The following is a 26,939-nucleotide window of genomic DNA, read 5'->3' on the forward strand; positions in this document are numbered from 1 at the left end:
AATAGGAATGAGTGTTGTATTTTGTCAAAAGCTTTTTCTGTATCTATCAAACTAATCATATGTTTTTTGCTGTTTTTGTTTTTAATATGGTCAATTATGCTCATAGTTTTTCTAATATCGAACCATCCCTGCATTCCTGGTATAAATCCAGCCTTGTCCTAGTATATGACCTTTGTATTTTATTTCCCTAATGAATACTGATGCAAAAAAAATTTAAATAAATAAACAGAGCTCTTGGAGGTCTTTGAATCCAACCCCCTAATTTTACAGTTGGGGAAAATGAGGCCCAGAGAAGTTAAGTGACTTGTCCGGGGTCACACAGTTAATGTCTCAGTTTCCCAGTCACAAACCCACTCCTTCAACACTCATTCTCCTCAGTTCTTTTCCCCAAGCTGTGTTTACCTAATCCTCGGTCCTCCCCACTACTATTCCTCTCGATCTCCCCGTCAGTGCATGTTCCTCTATCACCACTTGCCATCTCCAGCTCCTCAACCCTTCACGCTCCACATCCCCATGTCCCGTTAGTCTAATGGAGCGTCGTGGCATTGGAACCACATCGGCCAATAGGCTTTTTAGTGCTCAGGCTCAAGTTCACCAATCAGAGCACAAAGAGGCGGGTCTTCTGAATGAGGATTGGTGCTGATAGAGAGGAGCGGAGACAAGAGAGACCAACGCCTTTTTATCACCGTGGGCGAGTTTGCTGTGGAAGAAGCCACTTCCGCCCGGCCTAGCTTGGCTTCTGGGAGGTTCTTTCCCTCCTTCCGGGATCCTGTCCCGCCTCCGGAAGTTTGGTTCTGTCCCCGCCCCGGGTCAGGGGTGAGAGGCCGCAGAGTGGCCCAGGCACACTGGGGTAAGTGATCCGCTGCCCGAGGTCTTATCTCGTATCCCCTAGGGAGGAGACCCCCCCCCCCGCGTCCACCGCTTATGAGGCTCCACCGGAAGGAGCGCGGCACTTCCGGCTGTTGCTTTAATTCCCCCGCGCCAGAAGGTTCCTCGGTGGGTGTCTCCATGTAACCGGCTCCTGCAGCGTAGGGCCAGGAGATTTGAACCGAGCAGACACCTCGTTTCGCCTTTGGGATCGCAGTGTGTCCCCACACCTGGACCCCACGCGTGTGCGCGCCCTGAGGACGTCTACGTCTCCCTTCCCGAATTCCTCCCCACCGGAGTGTCACCCCCTCCTCTCAGAATCACCGTCTGTCCTCTACCCTCCCCGAGCCACTTCCCCTCCCCAGGTTTTCTTGTGTCCAAGCCGGGCTCTCCCTGTGCTCTTCCTATGCCCGAGGATGCCCCCTTCCTCCTTGCGAATCAAACCAGCTCAAGCTGTTGTCTTCCCCCTCCCACACTTTGAACCCTTTGGGAACCCCAGGACTGCTCCAGCACTGGCTCCTAAAGCATAAGCTGACTTCTGAGCCGCTCAAGCCCCCTCCCCCTCTGCGGAATTTATGGGACTCAAGCCAGAGAGGTTAGTGGGAGAAATGGAAGGTTTTCACATTGTCTTTGGTGCTTGAGTTCCAAAGCACATTTCTCTCCTTCCTTCCTTCCTTTCTTCCTTTCTTCCTTTCTTCCTTCCCTTACTTTTCTTTCCCTCCCTTCCTTCTCTTCCCTCTCTTCCTTCCCTTCCCTCTCTTCCCTTCCCATCCGAGTCCTTGTGTCCCTACCATCTATGGCTGATCTCATGTTAATTCACTCTTTTCAGGAAGAACCAGAAAAATTGACAATCATCTGTTGGGTTAAAATGTCAGGAATCGGCAATAAGAGAGCTGCTGGGGAGCCTGGTACTTCTGTACCTCCAGAAAAGAAGGCTACTGTTGAAGACTCAGGGACCACAGTAGAAACTATTAAACTCGGGGGTGTGTCTTCCACGGTATGTATGCCAGATACACACCTTCTTTACCATTTACTAAACACTTTTTGAATACTTCTTATGTGCTAGTCACTGTGCGTCACACAAAGGTGAATGCAGTCTAGCTTTTGTTCATGACCTTATAATCCAGTAGAAAAAATAAGCCTTTTATTACAAATAGTTGAAATAGCTCCACAGGACTGTGGAAGATGAAATTTTTCAGGGTGGAGGAGTGGGATCTATGTAGCTAAGGGTTTTATGTGTAATGAGAGTTAGTACTTGTTGTGAGTCTTGAAGGAAGAGCAGGTGGGAATTTCAAGAATAAAGTAATAGACCAGAAAATAGAGCAGCTAGGTGGCACAGTGGATAGAGATCTCAGCCTGCCTCCCAAGGTTGTTCTTAGGATAAAATGAGATATTTGTAATACAATTTGCAAATCTTAAAGCATTATATAAATGCTAGTGATTAGCTATTTTTAATATTTAAAAGAGTCATGATTCTTTAGGGTGTGGGGAGGAATGTAGAAGAGATATTCAAGAGTTTCTATGGAAAAAATACCATCACCCTGGAGACAACCTGGTGATTAAACTTCTCCAAACTTAGCTAGGCTAGGTCCTTCACGACAGGCATATGGTGTAGTCAGTCATTGAGCCTGTATTTGAAGCCTTTCTGGATTCTCCTCCAGCGCTTTATTTTAACTCTGCCTGTGTCTTTCAGTTTTAACTGTGTCTTTTTTACACAATGTATTATTGGATTCAGGTTTCTAATTCATTCTATTATCTACTTATTTTTTATTGCTTAGTTCATCCCATTCATATTTACAGTTATGTTTACTATGTGTTTCCCTCCATTGTATTTATTTAGTTATCCTTCTCTCTATTCTTATTGTGTTCCTCCTCAACAGTCTGTTTTGCTTCTTACCACTGTCTCCCTTTTAAACCCCCACCCCCCACCCCATATCTCTTATCCTCTTCCTCTCCTATTACAATATTGAGTAAGATAGATTTCTATACCCACCTGAGTGTGTATATATATTCTTCCCTCTTTGAACCAACCAATGAGAGTAAGGATCGAGCATAGCCACTCCACCCCCTATTTTCCCCTCCACTATAAAAACTCTTCCTTTTGTGCTAATTTTATGTGAGGAAAATTTTCCCCATTTTGTCTCTCCTTTCTCCCTTCTTCCAGTGCCTCACTCTTTGTCACCTCTATATATTATTTTGGAGGTCATCCTAACATAATATACTCATGCCTGTGCCCTCTGCCTGTGTAAACTCCTTCTAACTGCCCTAATAATGATAACGTTCTTAGGAGTTAAATGTATCATCTTCCCACATAGGAATATAAACAGGTTAACTTATTGAGTCCCTTATGATTACTCTTTCATGTTTACCTTTTTATACTTTTCTTGAGTCTTGTGTTTGAATGTCAAATTTTCTATTCAACCCTGGTCTTTTCATCAGGAATACTTGGAAGTCCTCTATTTCATTAGATATTTATTTTTTCCCCTGACGTATTATATTCATTTTTGCTGGGTAGGTTATTTTTGATTGTAATCCTTTTCCCTGTGCCTGCTAGAACATCGTTTTCCAAGCCTTCTGCTTCTTTAACATGGAAGCTGCTTAATCTTGTGTGATCCTTACTATGGCTCCACGATATTTGAATTGTTTCTTTCTGGTTGCTTGTGATATTTTCTCCTTGACCTGGGAATGCAGGAATTTGACTTTTATATTCCAGGAAGTTTTCATTTTGATATTGCTTTCAGGAGGTGCCTGTTAGATTCTTTCAGTTTTTATTTTGCCCTCTGGTTCTAGGGTATCAGGACAGTTTTCCTTGATAGTTTCTTGAAATATGATTATCTCGGCTCTTATTTTTGATCATGTTTTTCAGGTAGTTCAATAATTGTTTATCTATCCTAGATCTGTTTTCCAAGTCATTTGTTTTTCCAATGAGATATTTCACATTTTCCTCTTATTTTTTTCATTGTTTTGAGTTTGTTTGTTGTTTCTTGAAGTCTCGTGGAGTCATTAGCTTCCACTTGCCCTATTCTAATTTTTAAGGTATTATTTTCTTCACTTTTTTTTTGTCCCTCTTTTACTGAGTCGTTAAATCTCTTTTCATTATTTTCTTTCATCGATTCCATTTCTTTTCCCATTTTTCCTCTACCATGCTTAGCTCTTTCAGGAATTCTTACTGGCCTTGAGTCCAATTAGCATTTTTCTTCGAGGCTTTGTTTGTAGCTGTTTTCATATTGTTCCCTTCTGAGTTTATGTCTTGGTCTTCCCTATCATAATAGCATTTTATGGTCAAATTCTTTTTTCCATCCTGTTTCTCGACTTTGAACTTTATATTAAATTTGGTCTCTGCTCACCTGGAGGTGGGGAGGCACTGTTCTAAGCTTTAGGCTTTTTAGTGCTACTATTTTCAGAGCTAGTTCTGAGGGTCTGCAAGTTTTTGATAGTGTTATCTTGGGAGAGGTATGGTCACTGCTTCTCTGGTCAGTGCTCTGGTCTTTACTCAGGAAGGTTTCTGGCCTCCCTGTGGCCTCAAGTACTAGTGCCTGTACCAGGTCCCTTGCTCTCCTCCAGGCACAAGTGCTAGCGCTTCTCTTGGCCCTGAAACTCTGATCAGAGCCCCTGTTCCCTTGGGACCAATCATAAGTGCTCCTCTGTGTTCTGGAGCTACAACCCAGAACTGCTTATGGGCAAGAGAGTTGCCAGTCAGTGCTGGCTGTACCCAGTGTTTGCAGAGGGTCCCCTGTGATCTCTTTCTGGCTAGCTGTCGAACCCCTTCCCATCTCTGGGCTGAGAGTTCTGTGCTGCTGCTGTTGTGGTTGCCTCTACGGCCCACTGCTCGTGTTCCTGCCATGCTCTGGGCCTGTACCCGTCCCAGTGTCACAGACCTCTCCTGTGGACCTCCTAAAGTGTCTTAGTCTGACCTTTTGTTGGCTTTGCTGCTCCAAGATTTGATTTGAAGTGTTATTTTTAAAGTTGTTTAGTGGGGACTGTTGGTAGTTCTGGCCTGTACTCTGCCGTCTTGGCTCTGCCTCCAGAAACAGTGGAGGTAATTTAACTTTTGTTTTTTAGAGGAGAGAAAGAGCTGTGGATGAGTAAGAAAGGGAGTACCTGGCGGGGTCCGGCGTGGTGTGGAATTGTAAGAATTAGGACTCAGCCTGCCATAGAGTTATGAGATGTCTAGTATGGTTACAGTCTGGGACACAGAAACTGGAAAAGGCATTCAATATCAGGTCCTGATAACGTAGACTAGAGTTAAATTCCTGGAGATAACAGGATTTCTAATGGTGGTACAGGGGATGTGCAGGTAGATCCCTGTTGAGTTTGTGAGTCAATTCACTGAAAGAAAAACCGCTTCGATTACTAGCTAATAAGGGGTATACTTGAGACTTAACAACAGAAAAAGATACTGTTCCTAGAGAAATGCAGAGTGCTAACGTCCATTGTCCTTTTCTGGCCTAGAAGATTTATGCTAGAGTTGTTAGTGTTATTCTGACTTTTTAGATTCCAGGCCTGGAGGAATAAATGTGGTCTAAAAGAGGAATGATAATGATGTATCTGATGGAATTGTTCAGTACTTTAACTTTCAGTTCTCAGGGAACTGTATAATATGAGTTTGTACCTATGTAATTTTGGTCACTTTTACACAGATTGTATCCCCAAGGTTCCCTTACATTGTAGTAAAGTTATTCATTTGAATTGACTATGTTAAACTGAAGTGCATTGGATCAGGAAAAGAGGCACCTCCAGAGAAGAGGGAAGAGGAGGGAAAGACAAGGATCTAGATATGTAATCTCTGACAGAAATCTTCTGCTTTTCAATTTTGTGGGTTGCAATAAAAAATGAAATAGAATTTGTAGTGGCAAGATAGTCTTAACTGTGTATGTGTATTTTTCTACATATATCAGTATAAATGCATGTGTGTATGTATATATCTATAGAACTTTCTATAGGTTTGTGATTTTGCCAGTGTCTGTCCTGTGATGGCAGAGTGCAGCTCTTCTACACCTCAGGAGATTATCTGCCTGAGTTGTGACCAGCAGTAATGATCTGGTAGCCAGCCACCTATCTGGAGATGAACATCTGTGTGCTTAACTCGTTCGATCCTTGGATGATAGACATGTAGTCTTGTCACTGGACTATTTCTTGAAGCTTTTCCTACTTGGCAGAGCTTACACTCCACTGGTTGAGTCTTTAAGAACTCAGTTTTAACTTCCATAGTATGATGAGGCACTGGAACAGTTTTTGGTGGAGGGTGTGCATATGTTCAAATATACACACATAGGAATTATTCATTATTTCTTACAACTTCTCTGCAGGGAAGATAGATTCTTCCTCAGATGAAAACAGATTAAGATTTTAAGGGGCTATCCTGAAGGAATGTTACAAGTGGTAAACCATTTGAAAAGGAAGTAGGGGGATAAGATTCTAAAATAGGATGATATGGGCCAAGGGATCAGCTGTGGTGGAGAGGTATACTAGCATTTGGCCATATATGTGGTATACCTTATGCATGGTATATATGGAAACTTTCCTATAATACTACTTGTTGAAGAAGAATACTTTGTATAAGGCTGTTTTGGAATTTGTTTAAGGAATTTATTTGGTAATGAAGTATGTTTGGGATGTTTTTATTAGGTGGTTTCATTTGGATGGTTATTATCTAGCTAACAGTTATATATCACTTTGAAATGCATATGTATATGTGTGCGTGTGTGTGTGTGTGTGTATACATATTAACACATATATTAAGTACCCCAAGAATAATGCAATTTGTAATTTTGAAACCTTGGTATAAATTGCTATTTTCTTTATTCATACAATAGTCCCTGTATTTCATTAGCCCATATTTTTGTCCCCTTTTTCTTCTCTTTTACCGCTTTCTCTGTTGGAAACTTTAAAGAGATTCAGTGCTTCAAATTTTATGTATAATTTTATTTCTTTTGTAGTAGAAATAACACATTAACACAATAAAATAAATTATCCTAGTTGGCCTCTCACCTAATTTGTTTAATGATTTTATAATGGCATTAATAAGATTGATATTCTCTGGCAGGAGGAGTTAGACATCCGGACGCTGCAGACCAAAAATCGTAAACTGGCGGAGATGCTAGATCAGAGACAGGCTATTGAAGACGAGCTGCGTGAGCATATTGAAAAATTGGAGCGCCGGCAGGCCACTGATGATGCTTCTTTACTTATTGTTAACCGATATTGGAGCCAAGTGGGTTATGTATTTGCTTACGTATTCTTTATCCTTGGTTCCTAGTTTGAGAATTGTAGCTTTCCTTAGAACTCTCTCTAGCCCTGGAGTAAAGCTTTTCTTTTCCTATTATACTTTTTCCAGTTTGATGAAAATATCCGCATCATCCTTAAACGCTATGATCTGGAACAGGGCTTAGGAGACCTGCTCACGGAAAGAAAAGCCCTTGTAGTTCCTGAACCAGAACCAGATTCAGATAGCAATCAGGAACGTAAAGATGACCGAGAGAGAGGTGAGTACTTTTGTAATGACATGCCGTAATCAGTGTCTGTTTTTAGTGATATAATTTTGCTATGAGGACATCTTGTCATTTCAGGGGGAGAAGAGGATTTCATGCTTTTGAGTTTAGTGATTGTTTTGCTTTTCTCTCTGTCTTCAGGGGAGGGACTGGAGCCAGCTTTTTCCTTTCTTGCTACATTGGCCAGCAGCACCAGCGAGGAGATGGAATCACAGCTACAGGAGCGTGTGGAGTCGTCTCGTCGAGCTGTGTCTCAGATAGTAACAGTTTATGACAAACTGCAAGAAAAGGTGGATGTACTGTCTCGCAAGCTAAACAGTGGAGGTGAGCCAATTAATGAGAGATATAGGAAAAAATAGAAATTCATCTTCATTCTTGTGTTCATTGTGCGTCCACAGGTACTAATACATTTATGCAAAGCCCTCACGCATATAAACTCATGCTCAATTCCTTTTGCCCAAATTTTCACTTTCATTTAAGGAAGAAAGAACCTAGGGACTGGGGTTACAAATTTAAAAAAAAATGAAACAGTACTGACCTTCAGGGAGTTTTACTGGACCCATACTACCAAGTTTATAACATTGACTTAACCAGTCTTGGAAAAGAACTGCAGATGAATAATGAGCTGGGCCCAGAATTAAATAGAGGCACCTAGGTGGTGCAGTAGTTAGATTCCTGGACCTAGAGTCAATGAGATCTGAGTTTAAATCCAGCCTCAGATACTTACTAGCTATGTGACCTTAGATAAGTCACTTAACCTCTGTCTGCCTCAGTTTTCTCATCTGTTAAATGAAATTGATGATAATAGCACCTACCTCTCAAGATTGTTTTAAGGATAAACTAAGAATACTTGTAGAATGTTTCGCAAACCTTGAAACACTGTATAAATGCTAGCTATTATTGTTATTAAATAGGAGGCAGAGACTAGGCCTGATTGTATTTGGGAAATGGTGCAGTGATTTCAATAATCCCCAACTATTTCCTAATACAAAACATTATCTTTTTAAACATTAGTATTTTCCCAGTGATGATGTATTACTGTAAATTATGGAACATCACAAACATCACAGAGAATTAAAATTTCTGGTGAGCCAGAGGGCAATGGAGAGAGATAATAAGGCAGACATGAATAGATTTTATTATGTTATCAATGATTTCTTAGAAGAAAAAAGTACCATAAGCAATTAAGGAAACATGATCTAAATTAATGTGGGCTAGTCACTTAGTAAGGTGAGGGCTAGCGGTTGGATAACCACCCATATTGCTGCACTAACACCCAGGAAATGTTAAAAGATAGAGGGGAAGACCTTCACCTGGTTTTATGGATCTTCTGTGAAAAATGTACATAGGATAGTTTACCTGTCAGATCTATGGATAGAATTTAAGACCAATCAAGATATATAGAGAGCATTACAAAATGTAAAGTGGATAATTTTGATTATATAAAATTAAAAAGGTTTTGCACAAACAAAACCGATGCAGCCAAAATTAAAAGGAAAGAAAAAAACTGGGAAAAATTTTTTTTACAGCAAGTATCTCTGATAAAGGCCTCATTTCCCAAATAGAGAACTGAGTTAAATTTATAAGAATACTAGTCATTCTCTAATTGATAAATGGTCAAAGGATATGAACAGGCAGTCTTCAGACAAAGAAATCAAAGCTTTCTGTAGTCATTTGAAAAAATTCTCTAAATCATTAGTTATTAGAGAAATGTACATTAAAACAACACTGAGGTGCCATCTCACAGCCATCAGATTGGCTAATATGACAAAAAAGGAAAATGATAAATGTTGGAGGGAATGTTGGAAAACTGGGATACTAATACACTGTTGGTGGAATTGTGAACTGATCCAACCATTCTGGATGTCATTTTGGAGCTATACCCAAAGGCTATAAAACTGTGATCCAGCAATACTACTACTAGGCCTGTATCCCAGAGAGATCAAAAAAAAGGGAAAAGAACCTGTTTGTACAAAAAATATTTATAGCAGCTCTTTTTGTTGTGGCTAAGAATTAGAAATTGAGGGGATGCCTGTCACTTGGGGAGTGGCTGAACAAGTTGTGGTATATGATTGTAATGGAATATTATTATGTTATAAGAAATGACAAGCAGTATGATTTCTGAAAAACCTGCAAAGTCTTACATGAGCTTATACAAAATGAAGTGAGCAAAACCAGAACATTGTAACAGCAATATTGTTCAATGAAAAACTGTGAATGACTTAGCTGTTCTCAGCAGCACCATGATCTAAGACAAAGGACTCATGATGAAAAATGCTCTCCTTCTCTGGGGAAAGAACTGATGGAATCGGCATACAGACTGAAACATACTATTTTTCTTTCTCTCTTCTTTTCTTGCACAAAATGACTAATATGGAAGTATTTTACATGATTACACATGTATAACCTATATTACATTGTTTATCATCTCAGGCAGGCAGGAGGGAGAGAGAGAATTTGGGACTCAAAATTTAAAAATGTTAAAATTTTTTTTTACATGTAATTGGGGAAATAATAAAGTATTTAAAAATAAAAATAAACATGTATGTAGGAGCAAGACAGGAATTGTACATGGATGAGAAGACACTTATGACATATAACTTACTGGAAGAAGAAATAGCTACATCAGTGGTCCCTCAGAGTCTTGAATACGTAAGCTGTGGAGTTCCTAATAGCAGTGAATGGGAATTATTAAGATGATGTGATTGTGCCGTCACTTTAGTGACTTAACTCATTCGTTTCACCGGTTTTTGTCTCCACAGATGCTTTGATCGTGGAGGAAGCAGTCCAGGAGCTGAACTCCTTCTTGTCCCATGAGAATGGGCGGCTTCAAGAGTTGGCAGACCTTCTTCAGGAGAAGCACTGCACCATGTCTCAGGAGGTACCTGCCCCGAAAAGAGAACTCTCCTCTGTGTTTTGATGTTTTCTGCCAGTGGCGCGTGTCCGTCTTTCATCTAGAACACTGTGTACTACCCTGGTTACTGTGCAGCAGGAAGGTTATTGTTAGAAGAGTATGCGGCTTAGTCTAACAAATACAGGATAACCAGGGTTGAAGAATCAAGGCTACATGGGAAGGGGAGAGGAATTCCTGTGGAGTGGGAGTCGGAAGACCTGGGTTCTAGTTCTTACTCTACCCTTGTTTGAGGGTAATAGCAAAAAAGATAAAAAAAAAAAAGATCTCAGCACTCCCAAAACAAACACAAGAAGATGTGAGGAGTTATAGTGAGGAGGTAACAGAGAGATTCAGCATAGAGCATGAGGCAACGACTTGAACCAGCGTATGGGTCCTGGATGTTTGTGGTAACTCCTATTGACTAAGTCAGTTAACTCTCTGACTTTGACTCCGTCACTTAAAAAATGAAAGAGATCAAATGTCCAAACCTAGGTGTTACGGTGATAGATTTTTTACTCTAATACAAAGACCGCTGGACTGAGATTGAAAAGCTCTTGGTTTTATTTTTCAATTTTTGAACTGACTAAGCAAGATCCTTAGATTGCTTAACTTTTCTATGCCTCCCTTTAAGTATGAGACAGTAAACTTTACCCTCTTTTTCTCTGAGGGGGTAGTATAATAGTGGTTGTCCTTTGTTCTTGAAGAGGACCAAAATGACATCACTGTGTTAGAGTCAAGGTACAATGTGTCTGACTGTGGCTGATCAGACCAATACAAGCTTGGAATGCTGTACGATAGGTCAGGCACAAATAGTCCATGTGAATATTTGGAATAGAATCTCTAAATTTGTGCATCTCGTGTTTTTTTTGAGCTGAGGTAAGAAAATAGATGTTCAAACACTTGGAATAACTAAAAGGGTTCTTTTTAAGGTTAAGGTGGTTACTTATTATCCTTGTTCATAATGGTGAGACTAATTTGTTGGGGGGCTCAGTTCTACTCTCATGCCTCATGCTCCCTCTCACTTCTGGGCTGCCTGGAAGAATTACCGCTTTCCCTTCTGGCTGTCTATGCAAACTTGTCGTGTGTGTTTTCATCCTCCTGCTTTTCTCCGATCTGACAGTGAATGACTAATAACTTTTTATAAAACATGCTTTTGTGACTTAGTGTGACAAAGGGACCTTCCTTCACTTGAGGACAATAATATTAGTAGATATATCATACTGCAATTATTTGAAGGTAGTGACTAAATAATTTTTCATTTCATCTTCTAGAATAAACTACTTCTTCCTGAAACTTCTATGTGTATTCAGTCACTGCACATTAATAAATACCTGATTCTGAAAAGGTCTAGTGAAGAGATGGATTAGTAAATATTTAGATATGTAGTTTATATGTTAAATATATTGATTATTTAGTTATGTTAAATTTGAGATTTTGAAAAAATATCTCTGAAAGATGAGTAGCTCAGTTGAGTTATTTATGATTTTAAAGTAATGTTTACTTAGAGTCTTGGACTTGGATTCAGGAAGGCTTAAGTTTAAATCCTGCCACAGATATGTACTAGCAGTGTAACTCGGGAAAAGCTCACTTCCACCTTCTCAGCCTTAGTTTTCTTGTCTGTAAAATGGTGATGATAATAGTACTTACTTCAGGGTTGTTATGTGGATCAAATGAGATAATGTATATGAAGTACTTTGCAATTACTAAGGAAATCATTTGTGGTTTGGCCCTGTTTCTCTTTTATGGAATTCACCATCATAGGGTGCTAGAGTACAGTGCTATTTTTACCTAAATTGGAATATTGCGGACCAAGTTCTTTTATTGATACAAATAAATTTGTAAATAGGAAGAGTCTTCAGTTCTACTCTAAATCATAAACTAATTGTTGTTGAAATGGAAAGGCACAATACTGTAATTGAAAGACTGCCAGACTTAGAATCAGAATTCACAACTCTAGTACAGACAGTTCTCACTTTCTGCAGACCTGTACATAGAGTCATAATGTGAATTTGCCTGCAGAAGTGGAATATGGAAGGAGGGAGGGAGGCAGGAAGAAGGCTTTCTGCGCCTGTGGAGGAGGGAGGTTGCATAGGGTTCAAGGACAGGTAGGAGCTGGAGACAGTAGTGAGAACAGGAGGGGGAACACAAGGCCAGGACCAGCTACATGGGCCTGGCCGGAACTGAGAGGACTAATGTGTGGGAAGGTTGAGGGCAGGAGGAGGCCAGATGTGGGGGCTGGACACAGACACAGACAGGAGAGGATGGGCAACACACCAGGGCTGGTCACGGACACATGGCATCTGAGCACTGATAGCTGGAAGACATCCACATGGGGACCAGACATGTGAGTAGGTGGGCAGAGTGGGGCAAAGGTCTCTTTTAGGTGCTGAAGGTCTCAGGCTGAGTCCGGACCTGGCAGCAGTGGTGGTGGTCTCTGCATACCTCTGTTCAATTTCCCCTGGAGGTTTTTTGAGGTTTTCTTTTTCTTTCTTTCTTTTTTTTTTTTTGGTGGGGATTGGGAGGCTGCGGAGCACTGAGCTGAGGGACAGGAGCAGAAAGAGAGAATCCAGTACTGTATAGTAAAGTTACTATAGGTGTGTTTTTGGAATGCAGATTTCTTTCAGAATGCTTGATGTAAAATTGAATTTGTATAACGCAATATGTAAAGTAAGAACTGTCAGTACTTAGTAGCTGCAGTAATGGGCAAATCATTTAAACTTAATGAAACTTGAACTCCTGCCCCTGTGGCCTTGGCCTCTGCTAGGCATGGTTTAACTTTCTCTTGCCTTGGACCAAGTCACCTTGCCAGTTTCTGACCACCTCTAGACTGTGCTGCCATACCACCCACCTTCCACCTCTAACTGTACTGTAGCTCTTATTTTCCTCTGTTAGAATGTAAGCTGCTGGAGTATTAGAGGTATCTTACTTGCTTGTATTTGTATTCTCAGCAATTAGCACAGTTCCTGGCACAGGGTAAATGCTTAATAAATGCTTTTTCTTCATTCATAAATTTTGAACCTTGGGTTTCTCATAAGGATTATAATGTCTCCCCTTTACTAGGAGAGTTGTGAGCATCAGATGACCATGTTGTATGTGAAAGTCCTTCACAATAATAAAGAAATATGCTATTATTATTATTAATTATTATTCTTGCTTAATCAGCATTAGCAAGTTGGAGAGTCACATTCATTCATATATATGTGTATGTGTATATGTATATGCATATATACATATACAGAGAAATGATTAAGTAGAGTTAAAGGAGAAAAAATGCTTGAAGTATAGTCAAAGTATAGAAGTATAGAACCAAAAACCCTAAGATTTAGATAGTTAAAAATAGCATCTGTATTCTACCAGTTGTTCATGTCCCATTTCAAACATAGCAGATACTTTTGTAACTGACTTGATACTTCATGGAACAAGATGATAAGCTCATGATTCCCTAGGAATATCAAACTCAGTCTTTTCCTTCAAACTGAAACTGAACTAGATTCTATTTTTATTAAATTTTTGGACTACTGATACTGATCTTTTGTCAGCCAAGGCAAGGTTTAAAAATTAATAATTAGTTTTTAAAGTTGTATAACTACCATTTGTGAGCAAACCACCATTTGTTTTTATATTGAGTTCTCATTAGGCAGACATATAAAACTTAATGTATATTAAGTGTTTGCTACATTCAGAGAACTCAGAAAATGAGAAATTTATTTATTAAAACATGTTCCCTGCCCCCAGGGAGCTTATTCTTGTAGGGGAAAAGGTACTTGCACAGATGATTCTAATATGCACTATTACAAGCTAAATATGTTAAGAATACCAATTTCAGAACCAAAAGAAAGTTTTGTGGTTAAAATTATACAGTTATATTATAAAATGACATAGTTTGGTGGTTAAAACATATGAACAGTGTTCATACATTCTTTATGTTGTGTCTCTCTGTGAATATATGAAAGTTTTATTCTGTGTAAGTTGGATGTTAAGGAAAAGTGAAGTTATCTCCAGGTGTGCTTTAATTTATTTCCTAGAAATATTTATCTTATATATTGAAGGGAGTTTTCTTGCTATAACTTTTTGTGGAACATATCCACACAGGAGGATATGTACTATAATTTCCTATACTGGCAAGTGGTGCTTATTGGGATAGGACAGTTAGTGAGTATTAAACATTGCTTTCCTTATGGGCCAGAGTCCTCTTAATCTTATAGACTTCATAGAGATGTAGTAGTCCAGAGATCATTAACAAGATTAAGTGAGATAAAATATATACAGTGCTTTGCAAATCTGAAAGTGATATATAAATATCGGTAGTTGTTATTAAGAATATTCTTTTTAGGGGCCACTAGGTGGCGCAGTGGATATAGCACCGGCCCTGAAGTCAGGAGGACCTGAGTTCAAATGCGGCCTCAGGCCAAACACTTGACACTTACTAGCTGTGTGACCCTGGGCAAGTCACTTAACTCCCATTGCCTAAAAATAAAAAAAACAAAAAACAAACGAATTTTTTTTGACCCTTGCATGAGACTTGCCAACTGTCTTTGCTATGATACGTTTTAGTGCTATGAGGGATTTAGGACCTAGATCAGGTATGCCAAATAACAGTTTTCTGTTTATTGTTTTCTTTCTGTTCTTCTGAATGCCTGTACTTGGGACAACAGTTTTCTAAGTTGCAGAGTAAAGTGGAAACTGCTGAGTCACGGGTGTCTGTTTTAGAGACGATGATTGATGATTTGCAGTGGGATATTGACAAGATACGCAAGAGGGAGCAGCGCCTCAACCGGCACCTTGCTGACGTGTTAGAGCGGGTGAGTACTTGTCTTTGGGAATTTGGGGACAAATCTGACTCTGTAACTCGGATTAAAATCCTAGGAGATCTTACTAAAGAACTTCACTCTTTGTAGGTGAATTCCAAAGGTTATAAAGTGTATGGAGCTGGGAGCAGTCTCTATGGTGGCACGATCACTATTAATGCTAGAAAGGTAAAGAAAGTCTCAATATTTGTGTGAGGTTGTGTTTTTGAGAGACTGGACTGCAATTTCACATGTGAAAAAGAAATCTTCTAATCATATTTGATGACTTTCCCCTGCCTTCAAGTTTGAAGAGATGAACGCAGAGCTTGAGGAGAACAAAGAATTGGCTCAGAACCGTCTCTGTGAGTTGGAGAAGCTCCGGCAAGACTTGGAAGAAGTGACTGCCCATAATGAGAAGCTCAAGGTAGGACAGTAATTCCTCTTAGAAAGCTTCATAGGCCACTGACGTGTACATTTTTGGTAACTCTTTGCTTAGGGTAATTATTTTTTCTTTTTTTTAAACTATTTATTTATTTATTTTTAGTTTTCAACATTCACTTCCATAAGATTTTGAGTTTGAAATTTTCTCCCCCTCCTTCTCCTCCCCCCTCCCCAAGACTTCGTGCGATCTGATGCAGGCTCTACTTACACATTCCTATTAAGCATATTTTCACATTAGTCATGATGTAAAGAAGAATTAGAACCAGATGGGAGGAACCATGAGGAAGAAGAATCAAAGCAAAACAACAAAAGAAAAGGAGAGCAAATAGTATGCTTCCATCTGCGTTCAGACTCCATATTTATTTCTCTGGATGCGGATAGCCTTTTCCATCGGGAGTCTTTTGGAGTCCTCTTAGATCCTTGCATTGCTGAGACGAGCCAAGTATATCAGAGTCAGTCACCATACAGTGTGGCTGTTACTGCTTAGGGTAATTTTTAAGGTTCTTCATCCGTAGATAAATACACAGTTCATAAAGGGTAGATAAAAATTTGTGTTGTTTTGTTTAGGTTATATTCAGTAGTGCAATCTAGGAGATACGAAAATACTAGTTTTTCATTATTCTAATAAATCAGATACTCCTTTTATCCCTGATACGCACTTGATCCATTTCATTCTTGATGTTCAGTTAGTGTAAAATATGATTAAAAATGTTGCTCAATGACCAGTATATTTCCATTTTTAGTTATTTTTTAAACTTATGAAAGTGTATCCTTGGGCTTTGCCAGATCTGTAACAGAAAGGGGATACTACTCTTAGTCAGGTCAGCCATCTTGTGGTACATGAGGAGAATTGTAGGTAACTCTAATGTCTTCTCTTTGACTCTGTGGAACTTGTTTACTAGATTGATTGATCAGTTTATTCCCCGCAGGGATGGCCTTAGGACTGTCTTTCCCTTGCTACTATGTGGTCATCTATATTCAGCTTACAGAAGAAAATGATAAGAGAGTATCTCTTTGATGAAAATGGATCATACTTTTATAAATGAAAGATGACTGTTTTCCTGCCTAGTTGTGTTTTGCTCAGCCTGAAATGTCATTCCCAGCTTGGTTTTTCTGTTGCTGCATCAGTAAAGATTCTGCAGTCGCTGTCCGCTTTAGTGATGAGATCAATCAGATCGCTCTTGCTCTGCCTCTAAAAGGAATGGAGGCTCTTAATGATCTCTACAGACTCGTGCAGAAGACAGGTGTTTAGTGAGGAGGTCGTACGTCTGCTGCATTTTAGACTTTATTTCGGAATAGTTACAGAGATGTTTGGAGAAGACCAGTCCCTTTACCGTTTGAGAATTCTTATGGTTGAGTTGTTGGAGAAATAAGAGGGAGTGAATCTTCAATCAGAGCCGTTAGAAGAAGAAGAATCTAGTATAATAAACTTCAGATGCTCACTTTCATTAGAATGGTAAATTTGTTTTTCTTGATATTTGTAGGATGCTTTATAAATTAACTATCTTTTGGTATCTTGTGTGAATGTTTAAAGGGCAACTGCTATGTTCAAAACACCATACTAAGCATGTCTTAGGAAATTTTGTCTTTCTTTGAGATTATTTAATCAATCAACAATTTTATTAAGCACCTACTATGTGCTAGGTATTGGGGATACAAAGATAAAAGCAAAACAGTCTCTGCCCTCAAGGAGCTTACATTCTAAGAGGGGAAACAATGTTCACATGTGTAGGTATCCACAAAAGAGATAACCAGTTTATTTTGGGGGTTAAAACGTTAACCCAGGAGGGACCAAGAAAGTTCATATGAAGAAGGTAGAGCTTGAGCTTAGTCTTGAAGGAAACCACCGACTTTCAGATGTGAAGACGAGAAGGGAGAACATTTTATTTTGTTATTTTTTTAGGCAGTTGGGGTTGAGTGACTTGCCCAGGGTCATATAGCTAGTAAGTGTCAAGTGTTTGGTCTGAGGTCGGATTTGAATTGAGGTCCTCCTGACTTCATGGCCAGTGCTCTATCCACTGCACCACAAGGGAGAACATTTTAGACATGGAGGAAGGTCTGGAGACAGGAGAAGGAGTGCCATGTGTGAGAGGAACAGCAAAAAGGCCAGTTTGGCTAGACTGTAGAGTTTGTGGAAGGAAGTAGTATATAATAAGGCTAAAAAGTTAAGATGGAGCTGTGTTGTAAAGAGGGTTAGATGTCAAGCAGAAGACTTTTACTTGATCCTGGGATTAAGAAGGGAGCCACTGGAGCTTGAGTGACAGGATCAGACTGAAGTTTAAGAAAATCACTTTGGCAGTCTGGCCAGGAGAGGTTGTAGTAGGGAGAGATTTGAGGCAGGGAGATCAATTAGGAGGAGGCTGTTGCCTGTTAGTGTTGTCAGATGATAAAGGCCTATATTAATGGACAGAAGATACTCAAGAGATATTGTGGAGGTAGCAGTGTTGAGTTTTGTGCAACTAATTGTATTTGTGGGTTAAGATAGATGAGTCAAGGATTACATTAAAGTTGTTGCTTGGCCAACTGGAGGGATGATGGCACTCAACCCTAAAGAGGGGAATTTAGAAGAGGGGTGGGTTTGGGCGAAAATATAATGAATTCTGTTTGGGATATCTTGTACTTAAGATAACTGTGGGACTGTAGCTCATTAACAAGGCTGGTTCTGTAGATCTGGGAGTGGTCTGCATTAAGATGATACCATAGCTTTTTATGGCAATTATATATCTGACCTCCCTCTTACTCTTTTGGGGGGATGCACCTATTCAGGTAGAGTTGCGGAGTGCTGTGGAAGAAGTAGTAAAGGAAACCCCTGAATACCGATGTATGCAATCACAGTTTTCTGTCCTCTATAATGAGAGCCTGCAGTTGAAAGCACATTTGGATGAAGCTCGTACCCTGCTTCATGGCACTAGGGGCACTCACCAACGCCAGGTGGAACTCATTGAGGTAATAACCCCATATCTCTTCTCTACCCCCTAAAAGCCTTTCTCTTGCAAAAACCTCCCCAGTTCTGAACATTGCCTTCTCTTCACACCTTCAGCACTTATATATAGTTTAGTCAGTAATGATTTGTTCATATTTGCTAAATTTTATTTTGGAAGTATTTCAAAATCATTATCATATATTACCTCTCTAACTAGATTTTAAGATCCTCAGTGACAAGATCATTCTTTTTATTTCTTTTGTGTTCCTTGTCAGTGTCTAATGTAGTGTTTTACACAGAGTGGTTGTTCAATAAATGTTGACTGTCTCTGAAACTTCTCAGGGTAATAACCCCTTTTTTCCCTGACGTTTTCATCTTTTTTTTTTCTTGGGCTATTGTGGATCAAGTTTGGGAGATAGAATAGAAATTTGATTTATTTTGATCAGTTTGACAGGGGAGTGACATGTACCTGTTTCTCAGTAGTGATATTTTTCTCCCCTTCCTCTGTTTAGCGGGATGAAGTCAGCCTCCATAAGAAGTTAAGGACAGAAGTGATCCAGTTGGAAGACACACTGGCACAGGTCCGCAAGGAGTATGAAATGCTGAGGATAGAATTTGAGCAGACTCTGGCTGCCAATGAGCAAGCAGGTAGGGATCTCTCTCTCTCTTTCCTGAAGTGGATCTGCTATTAATGACTCCTTGAAAGACTCAGACTTTGTTGGGATAGAAATTAATCCAGATTTCCTTTAGTGTCAAATCTTATAATTCAATGTAGTTTATATCTTACTTTGAGATTAACTCAAGTGGACCAGTTTTTTCAACCTCAGAGAAGTTAGTTCTACTGAGTAATAGTTTCTCAATTGTATAATCATAAATTTAGTTTGGGAGAGAACCTTTGAGAGGCCCACGGACGTTAATCAATTTCCCCTAGGACACGTAGAGAATAAGTTGCAGAGCCAGGAGCCAAACCCACGTCCTTTGATTCTAAATCCAGGGATGTTTCCACCCTATGGTGCTGCCTCTAGGAGGTTTCTGGTACATTCTGTTGTTCTTGTCCTTATAATTTTGCCAATATCACAACTTCTTGTGATACTTTTGTTTGTGTTTTCAGGCCCCATAAACCGAGAGATGCGTCATCTTATCAGCAGTCTTCAGAACCACAATCATCAGCTAAAGGGGGAGGTCTTAAGGTATAAGCGCAAACTAAGAGAGGCCCAGTCTGATTTGAGCAAGGTAACTGGAAGGGCTGAGTGGGAAAACCTGATCTCTGAGCTGAGAGCATCATAAAGCTTGCTTTTGGATTTTCTACTGTGTTTAAACATTTAAGGCTTCAGGCATAATACTCCTTTTGGAGAGAAAAGGGATATAATGTGAGTGGTTCAGTAGGATACTTCAGCTGTCTCCTGCTTTTTCTCCCTTTTGGCCTCCCAGACACGCCTCCGAAGTGGCAGTGGACTTTTGCAGTCCCAGTCTAGTACTGAAGACCCCAAAGAAGAACCTGTGGAGGTCAAGCAGGAGCCAGAGGACTCTTCCACCCAGACCTCAGCACCCAAAGCTGCTCAGGAAGAGGCCAGTGAGACCAAGGCCAAAAGAGATGAGGAAGAGCGAGAACGGGAAAGGCGTGAAAAGGAGAGGGAACGAGAGAAAGAAAAAGAAAGAGAGCGAGAGAAGGAAAAGGAGAGAGAACGGGAGAAGCAGAAGCAGAAAGAATCGGAAAAGGACCGAGAATCCAGCAAAGATAAGGAGAAAGGGAAGCATGAAGATGGGAGGAAGAAAGAAGCAGAGCTGATTAAGCAACTGAAGGCTGAACTCAAGTAAGAGTGCCTCGCCTGCTTCTTGGCATTTCTGTCCTAAGCCATCACTTTATGTTCCTCATGAAATGACTGTCTGGCACCCTAGATATTGTTAGCCCTGCCCTCATGATGAAAGCAGCTAACTGAGTAACTGATATGACCACAGCTACTGTCACAGCGACAACTCAGATGTCCAGATTCGTTATTATGTGGTCTGGTGTAGCAGGTAAACATAGGGAAGAGCCATATCCCCTGGCCTTACTCTTCATGGATCTTAATTTGTGGAATGATGTTAGCTTCCTAGGAATTATTAGTAATTATTGCTATTCAGTAGATCTAGCAAGTGTAAATGGTTTCACTATTTGGACTTTTTTTAGTCTTGTGATGGAACACTTGAACAAATTTGTGGGCATCAGAAAATTTACTTTGAAAGTTTGTGAACTTAGCAAATCTCCCGTTCTTTTCTCCTTTTACCCCATTTTTCCCTCGAGGGAGAGATACATGGTTTAGTGACATAATTCCTCTCCACTCCCCAGGTCTCAAGAATATTTCCCAGTATCCAGAAATGGTCTATGTAAAAGTTTTACATTGTAGAGAAGCCAAGTGCAGAATAAAATTTTGATTCATTTGTAATTACTCTTTACAACATGGCAGCTCCGTGCTGGGGACCACCTTTGCCAACTTCCTATGTTCCTTTTGTCAACAGGAAGGCACAAGAGAGCCAGAAGGAGATGAAACTCTTGCTAGATATGTATCGTTCTGCTCCCAAGGAGCAAAGAGACAAGGTTCAACTAATGGCAGCTGAGAAAAAGGCCAAGGCTGAGGTAACCTTCTGTTTGTCTGTCTGCCTGTCATTTTTGTCAGTCATCTTCATCTTTGTGTGGAGCTGCCTGAAGAACAACATTTTGTGCTGTGGAGAGAGCCCCTAGGCCAATTAGGGAGGAGATTGTACACACCTAATCCTTCTAAAAGCTAATGCTTCAGTAGCCTGGTGTCTTCTTTTGTGATGTGGGAATAGGGCCAGATGGTGTAATGGTTAGCTCCAGGTTCTGCAGACTTTTAAAAGGCCCTGTATCTATGTATGCTATTCATTTCTGCAATCCTATTGGCTTGTGTTATCTGATTGTTTTCTTCTTTTTTGAGTTGGAAGATCTAAGGCAAAGGCTCAAGGACCTAGAGGATAAAGAGAAAAAGGAAAGCAAAAAAATGGCTGATGAAGATGCCCTGCGGAAGATCAAGGCAGTAGAAGAGCAGATAGAATACTTGCAGAAGAAACTGGCTGTGGCTAAGCAGGTGAGAGAAGACCTTGAAAATGACCTTTTAAGCAAGGAAAGGGGCCTTGACTGAAGTAAATACAGGGGAAATTTGTTACTCTATTAACTATTGCTTCTGTGCTTTAGCTCTGTTTTGAAGAAGTGAGCTTAGTCATGAAGCTGCCACATAGATTAGGGAAACTTTTACATACATTCTTATTCCATGTATGTGTGGTGTATGTATATGTTTATATAAATGTATATATATATGTAATTTTCATAACAACTGTGCTATTTTTTCATGTATATAGTACACACATGCAATTTAATATAATTACAGTTAGTGAGGATGTATAATTGTTTCAATAATCAGCCAGCATTTATTGAATACAGATTGATATATTAGGTGTTATGTATACACTAGATTAAAAGTGGAATTACTTCAATTTTTATTAAATTTGTTTAGTAGGACTTCCCTCTTTTTCAGAAAAGTTTATTACCGCATTAACTCAGTGTATTGATGACCTTCTTCCTCCCTATTGCTTCAGCTGTCACATCTCTATAGAGGTGGTATAGTAGAGACATAGAGTCAGGAGAGCCTGGGATCAGATCCCAGTAGCTGTGCAACTGTCAGCAAATTACCTCAACCTCTCTGAACCCCAATTTCTTCCTTCTCAGCAAAATGAGATAAAAATACCTGTTGAACTTGTCTCACAAGTATCACTGTAATGATAAAATGTTTTGTATAGCACTTAGCAAGCTTTAACAGCTGATATTTATATGACTCTTAGTATTTGAGAGTAATAATAATAATGACAGCAACAGCAGTGATGCTAATCTTGCTTTTTCCTCTAGGTCTGCATTCCAACCCTCTGCGGGATATCCCAACCCAGATTGCTTGTTGCCACTTCAAATTCTACATCTCCAAAACTAAACTCATGTTCTTTCCCTAAAACCTGTTTTTTTCCCCAAACTTACCATTTTTATTAGTGGCATCATCATTGTCCCAATTACCCAAGCTGAAAAGTTCTCTTAGTCATCTTTGACTCCTGCCTCTTCCTTTTCACCAGTATCCAATCAGCTGGGTCCTGTTGATTTGATCTCTTGGAGGTGTTTTCATATGTCTCTTCAGCCCCATTACTGACATCATAGTCAGACCCTCATTATTTTTAGTCTGGGTTGTTATAATTATCTCTTGATTAGTCTCATTTTTAGTCAATTCCATACCATATACTGCTGTCAAGTTAATTTTCATAAGTTGTAACTCTGATCATGTCACCAACTCTTTCCAAACACATTCAGTTGCTTGCCACTATTTTCCAAGTACAGTCCATCCTCTTTGGCCAGATATTGAGGAGACTTCAGATTCTGGCCCTAACTTACCTTTCTAGCTTTCCACATTCTGCTGGCGCCCCTTGTTTTACTGCCTTTGAACCTTTGCTTATGCTTTTTTACTCCACCTTAAATGTTCTCCCCTCAGCCTCATCTCTCTAGCACCATCCTTTAACACTCAGCTCATATACTCCTTTTCCATGAAAGTTTCCTTCTTTCCCCTTGTTAGAGGACAATTTTCATATTTCTATAGTTGTACTTTCACATTCTCCTTTGAGTTCTAGTTCTTTGTGTATATCCTATCCCTTCCTCAAGGGTACTCCTAACTCTTTAGGGACAAAGATTATATTTTGTGCTTTTTAATATCTATCCTCTGTTGTGTCTTCCATAGTACCTTGTACAAACTAAATGTTAAAATAAACCTATGTGGAATGAATAAATGTAGATTAATCTGTAACATAGAGATAAAGGCAATAGGAAAGTCCTAAGGTGGGCTAGAGCAGAGAGAATTTGGGAAAATATTAGAGCATATACCCAGTATGAAGCTGTCTGTTTCTTAGGGTAATGTATAGTAATAATAATGATGACTCATACTTATAAGTCGTTATTGTTTTCTTCTAAGACCTTTGTTTTTTAAGTGAGAATTTTCTCTTATCAGAACTCCTTCCTTTTTAATTGAACAGTAGGAAGAGGTTAGTTGATTTGTGCCAAGTTCTTGGGAGTTGGAAAGTGTGATTCAGAATGTAAACTCTTTCTTTCTTCAGGAAGAAGATGCTCTACTCTCAGAGATGGATGTCACAGGGCAGGCATTTGAAGACATGCAGGAGCAGAATATCCGTTTAATGCAGCAGTTGAGAGAAAAAGATGATGCCAATTTCAAGTTGATGTCAGAACGCATCAAGTCAAATCAGATTCATAAATTACTCAAAGAGGAGAAAGAGGAGCTTGCAGACCAGGTTCTGACCCTTAAGACTCAGGTAAGCAGGAAGGATAGGGTTCTTCTCTCATGTGCTTTAGTGTCCTCTCCAGGGGTAAGAGCTGTCTCTATTTGGCACTCCTTAGATAGAAGGCATAGTGCTAGGCTGATGGGGTAGTGTGGGGAGATGAGATAAAATTCACTAAACAGTTCAGTTGCCTTTGTGCTCATGAGACTATGAAAGGAGTGACTAGAGAAGGAGACAAGAGATGGAATGATCAAGCACTTGGTAGGGGTCCTCAGGAATCTTTTGCTCTTCTAAGTAAGAAAGACACATATTCTAGAAACATTACTAAAACCTTTCCCATTTGTGACTGTCCTAAGTAGCAGTGTGGTCTGTCTTCTTTTAAGAGATAGGAGACTGTAAATATGAAACATTATACCATCAGACTTAGTAGATGTGTTCATTAGTTTTGCTGCACTGCTTTTTCTTTTCTTTCTCATATTCATTTTTACAAGGAATGGCTCCCTGTGTAAGGAAGTATTGAGGGATATGTTTGGACTTGAAGGTAATTTAAAGCAAATGGTACCAGTAAAAAGTTTTAAAAAATAGAAATGCATATAAATATTTTTTTCTGGTTGAATTTATGGTTTGGAAATTAGGATAGTATAAGGAAGAGATAGTTACAGTGTTGGCAGTAGTTAGAATTTCATTTCCACTTTTTCCAAATGAGAATTTCAAAGCATTAAAGTATGTTATACATCCTCATTTTGAGATTGACAAGTGGCAAGTACAAATTCCTGTGTACAATAGAGAAATTAAACTGACTTCTAAACACTTGAGTGAGTCTTTTAATAGTTTGGCTAGTGAAGTCAGGAATAAAGCTTGAGATTCTTAATATGCCTCTTCCTTTTGTGTTTGAAGTTTAAAAACATGGTCAAATTTTAGGTTTTAGAATTTTTTCTTGTTTGTGTGGAAACCCTATTTTCTTCTTTGAAGGTGGATGCTCAGCTACAAGTAGTAAGGAAACTGGAAGAGAAGGAACATCTCTTACAGAGTAATATTGGCACAGGAGAGAAGGAGCTGGGTCTTCGGACGCAAGCTTTGGAGATGAATAAGCGCAAGGTGAGTATTTTTCTAGGTATTAAAGTAACAGTCTATCAGAGCAGTTATTATATATTGATAAAAGTATAAACTCTTTATTTCCTATTTTGGGTTAAGGTTTTTCAACACTGGAAACAATGTAGTGATGGAATAACTTTTTTTTTAAATTATTGAATTCTTTACAGGCAATGGAAGCAGCCCAGCTTGCAGATGACCTCAAAGCACAGTTAGAGTTGGCACAGAAGAAACTTCATGATTTTCAGGATGAAATTGTGGAGAACAGTGTGACCAAGGAAAAGGATATGTTTAATTTTAAACGGGCCCAGGTACTGGCTTATGCTTCTTTCATCTCTGCTTTTAGATCTTTTCCGAAGAACCATACTGTGATAAAGACAGAGTTAAGGAAAAACAGTGACGGTCAGCCAAAAGTTCTAGTTATGCCTTTAATATTTTTTTCCTCCCTTTCCTACATTTTTTCCATTCTTAATTGTGTTAGGTTGAATTTAACAGGGCTCTCAGATTGGCTAATTGAAATAAAGGGAGTGTTATCTTGCTTTTTGGAGTCATATTTCTCCCCAAAAAGAAAAGTGCTCATGAGAGTATAAAAGAGAGGATTAAAAGAGAGGATTAAAAGCTTTGATTTCCGTAGTCATTGTGTTCAGTTGATTTTCTTTCATGGAGGTGTGATTAACTGATGTTTTTCTGTCACAGGAAGATATTTCCAGACTTCGAAGGAAGCTGGAGACTACAAAGAAACCAGACAATGTACCTAAATGTGATGAGATCCTCATGGAGGAAATCAAGGATTATAAGGTGAGGTACATCTTCAATGGTGTTCCTGAATTACTTTAAATCAAATGAAGTCAAGGCTTGAACTGGTGTCACCAGGGACAGGGAGAATGAAGCCTAGGCTCTATCCCTCATTAGAATGATACACTTTTGAGGTGTTAGTAGAACTTAACGTGTCACTATGGTGTGTGGCTTTTCATTTGAAGATTGTCAGTTCCTCAGTTCACAGAATGGTGGTGGTGGTGGTAGTGGCTCAGCGTCTTACCCACTGCGCTTCTTTCCTTTTTAGGCCCGACTAACCTGTCCGTGTTGCAACATGCGCAAGAAGGACGCTGTGCTTACCAAGTGCTTTCACGTCTTCTGCTTTGAGTGTGTGAAGACGCGCTATGACACCCGCCAGCGTAAATGTCCGAAGTGTAATGCTGCCTTTGGTGCCAATGACTTCCATCGCATCTATATTGGTTGAAACAGGTTATGAGCAGAGGAACAGAAAGTCAGGATAGACATTCTTCATGAACCATCAGACTGTTAACCTCTTCTCTCCTTGCTGTCACTGGAAAGGCCATGTGTTGCCATTCACAGACTCCTGCCCATGTTCTTCTCCAGAATAACTGGGTGACTCCAGTGAGAGAATTGGGTAAATAAAAGGACTAGGTTTGTGGGAAGAAGTAAAAATAAGCAAATGATTGACTACCTTCCCTTCTAGGTTAAATTTATTTAGGAGCCCACTATACTATCTTGGCCTGTTGGCCTATCCCCCCCTCCCAAAGATACTGAGATGGTATTTTTGCTCTGGAATAGTACTGATTTTGTACTGATTGGAGAACAAAGAGGGGAAGGAGTCGGCTGGGGGCAGGCTGAAGAAAGCCGGAGCTCCTTAGCAGAAAGTTGCCTTTGGGCATGATTTGGTTTGTAAACTTGTAGCACAAAAGTGACCTAGGGGCACTCTTCCTTACACAACGTGAGCTGATGCTCTCAGGTATGAGGTACCTTTAAGGGCCAGTTACAGAATTTCTGGTGGCACCTTTGTTGTTAGAGTTTTTAATTGGTGGAAGATATATCAAGTAAAGTCTTTAATTCCTCCCAGGCTGGAATAGTTGCAAACAGTATAGCCCCTTTCTGACTTTCAGTATGACTAGAATTGGAAGAGACAAAAGAATCAGACTGAGGTGATGAGAACCTTCTGGGCTAGCATTCTGGTGGAGGATGCCATGAGGCCTTGGTGAGCTCTGAATCCTTTGTTCACTTTCCTGGGATGTTGTCAATCTTCGTTTTCCAGAGGACTGTTTGTAGTGTTTTCCATCAGACTTTGTACTTGACAAATGCCAATTAAAACATGGGTCAATTTA

General features: G+C 39.7%; 1 protein-coding gene across 2 annotated transcripts; it reads left to right on the plus strand.

Moving 5' to 3' along the window:
* The first annotated feature begins 771 nt into the window (after window positions 1–771).
* RNF20 (ring finger protein 20) lies at window positions 772–26,939 on the plus strand. Of its 2 annotated transcripts, none has more exons than XM_027863108.1 (20): window positions 772–850; window positions 1,697–1,864; window positions 6,914–7,081; window positions 7,205–7,352; window positions 7,500–7,682; window positions 10,121–10,239; window positions 14,907–15,053; window positions 15,150–15,227; window positions 15,343–15,462; window positions 18,246–18,425; window positions 18,915–19,050; window positions 19,514–19,635; window positions 19,834–20,216; window positions 20,902–21,019; window positions 21,339–21,488; window positions 23,545–23,757; window positions 24,697–24,822; window positions 24,987–25,127; window positions 25,513–25,614; window positions 25,880–26,939. In XM_027863108.1, exons 2-20 carry the CDS (start codon window positions 1,736–1,738, stop codon window positions 26,054–26,056), a joined length of 2,940 nt encoding a protein of 979 aa, XP_027718909.1. In that variant the 5' UTR covers window positions 772–850; window positions 1,697–1,735; the 3' UTR covers window positions 26,057–26,939. The 2 variants fall into 2 exon arrangements, with proteins under 2 accessions (XP_027718909.1, XP_027718910.1); XM_027863109.1 differs by lacking the exon at window positions 772–850 and adding an exon at window positions 873–1,462.

The sequence above is a fragment of the Vombatus ursinus genome, unplaced genomic scaffold (genome assembly GCF_900497805.2).
Source record: "Vombatus ursinus unplaced genomic scaffold, bare-nosed wombat genome assembly UNPS02014770.1, whole genome shotgun sequence".
Lineage (NCBI taxonomy): Eukaryota > Metazoa > Chordata > Mammalia > Diprotodontia > Vombatidae > Vombatus > Vombatus ursinus.

Coding starts and splice junctions, on each gene's coding strand:
- RNF20 (XM_027863108.1), top strand. CDS start 1,736: ATGTCAGGAATCGGCAATAAGAGAGCTGCTGGGGAGCCTGGTACTTCT. Junction 18,426..18,914: donor GCCAGGTGGAACTCATTGAG/GTAATAACCCCA, acceptor TCCTCTGTTTAG/CGGGATGAAGTCAGCCTCCA. Junction 21,489..23,544: donor AACTGGCTGTGGCTAAGCAG/GTGAGAGAAGAC, acceptor TTCTTTCTTCAG/GAAGAAGATGCTCTACTCTC.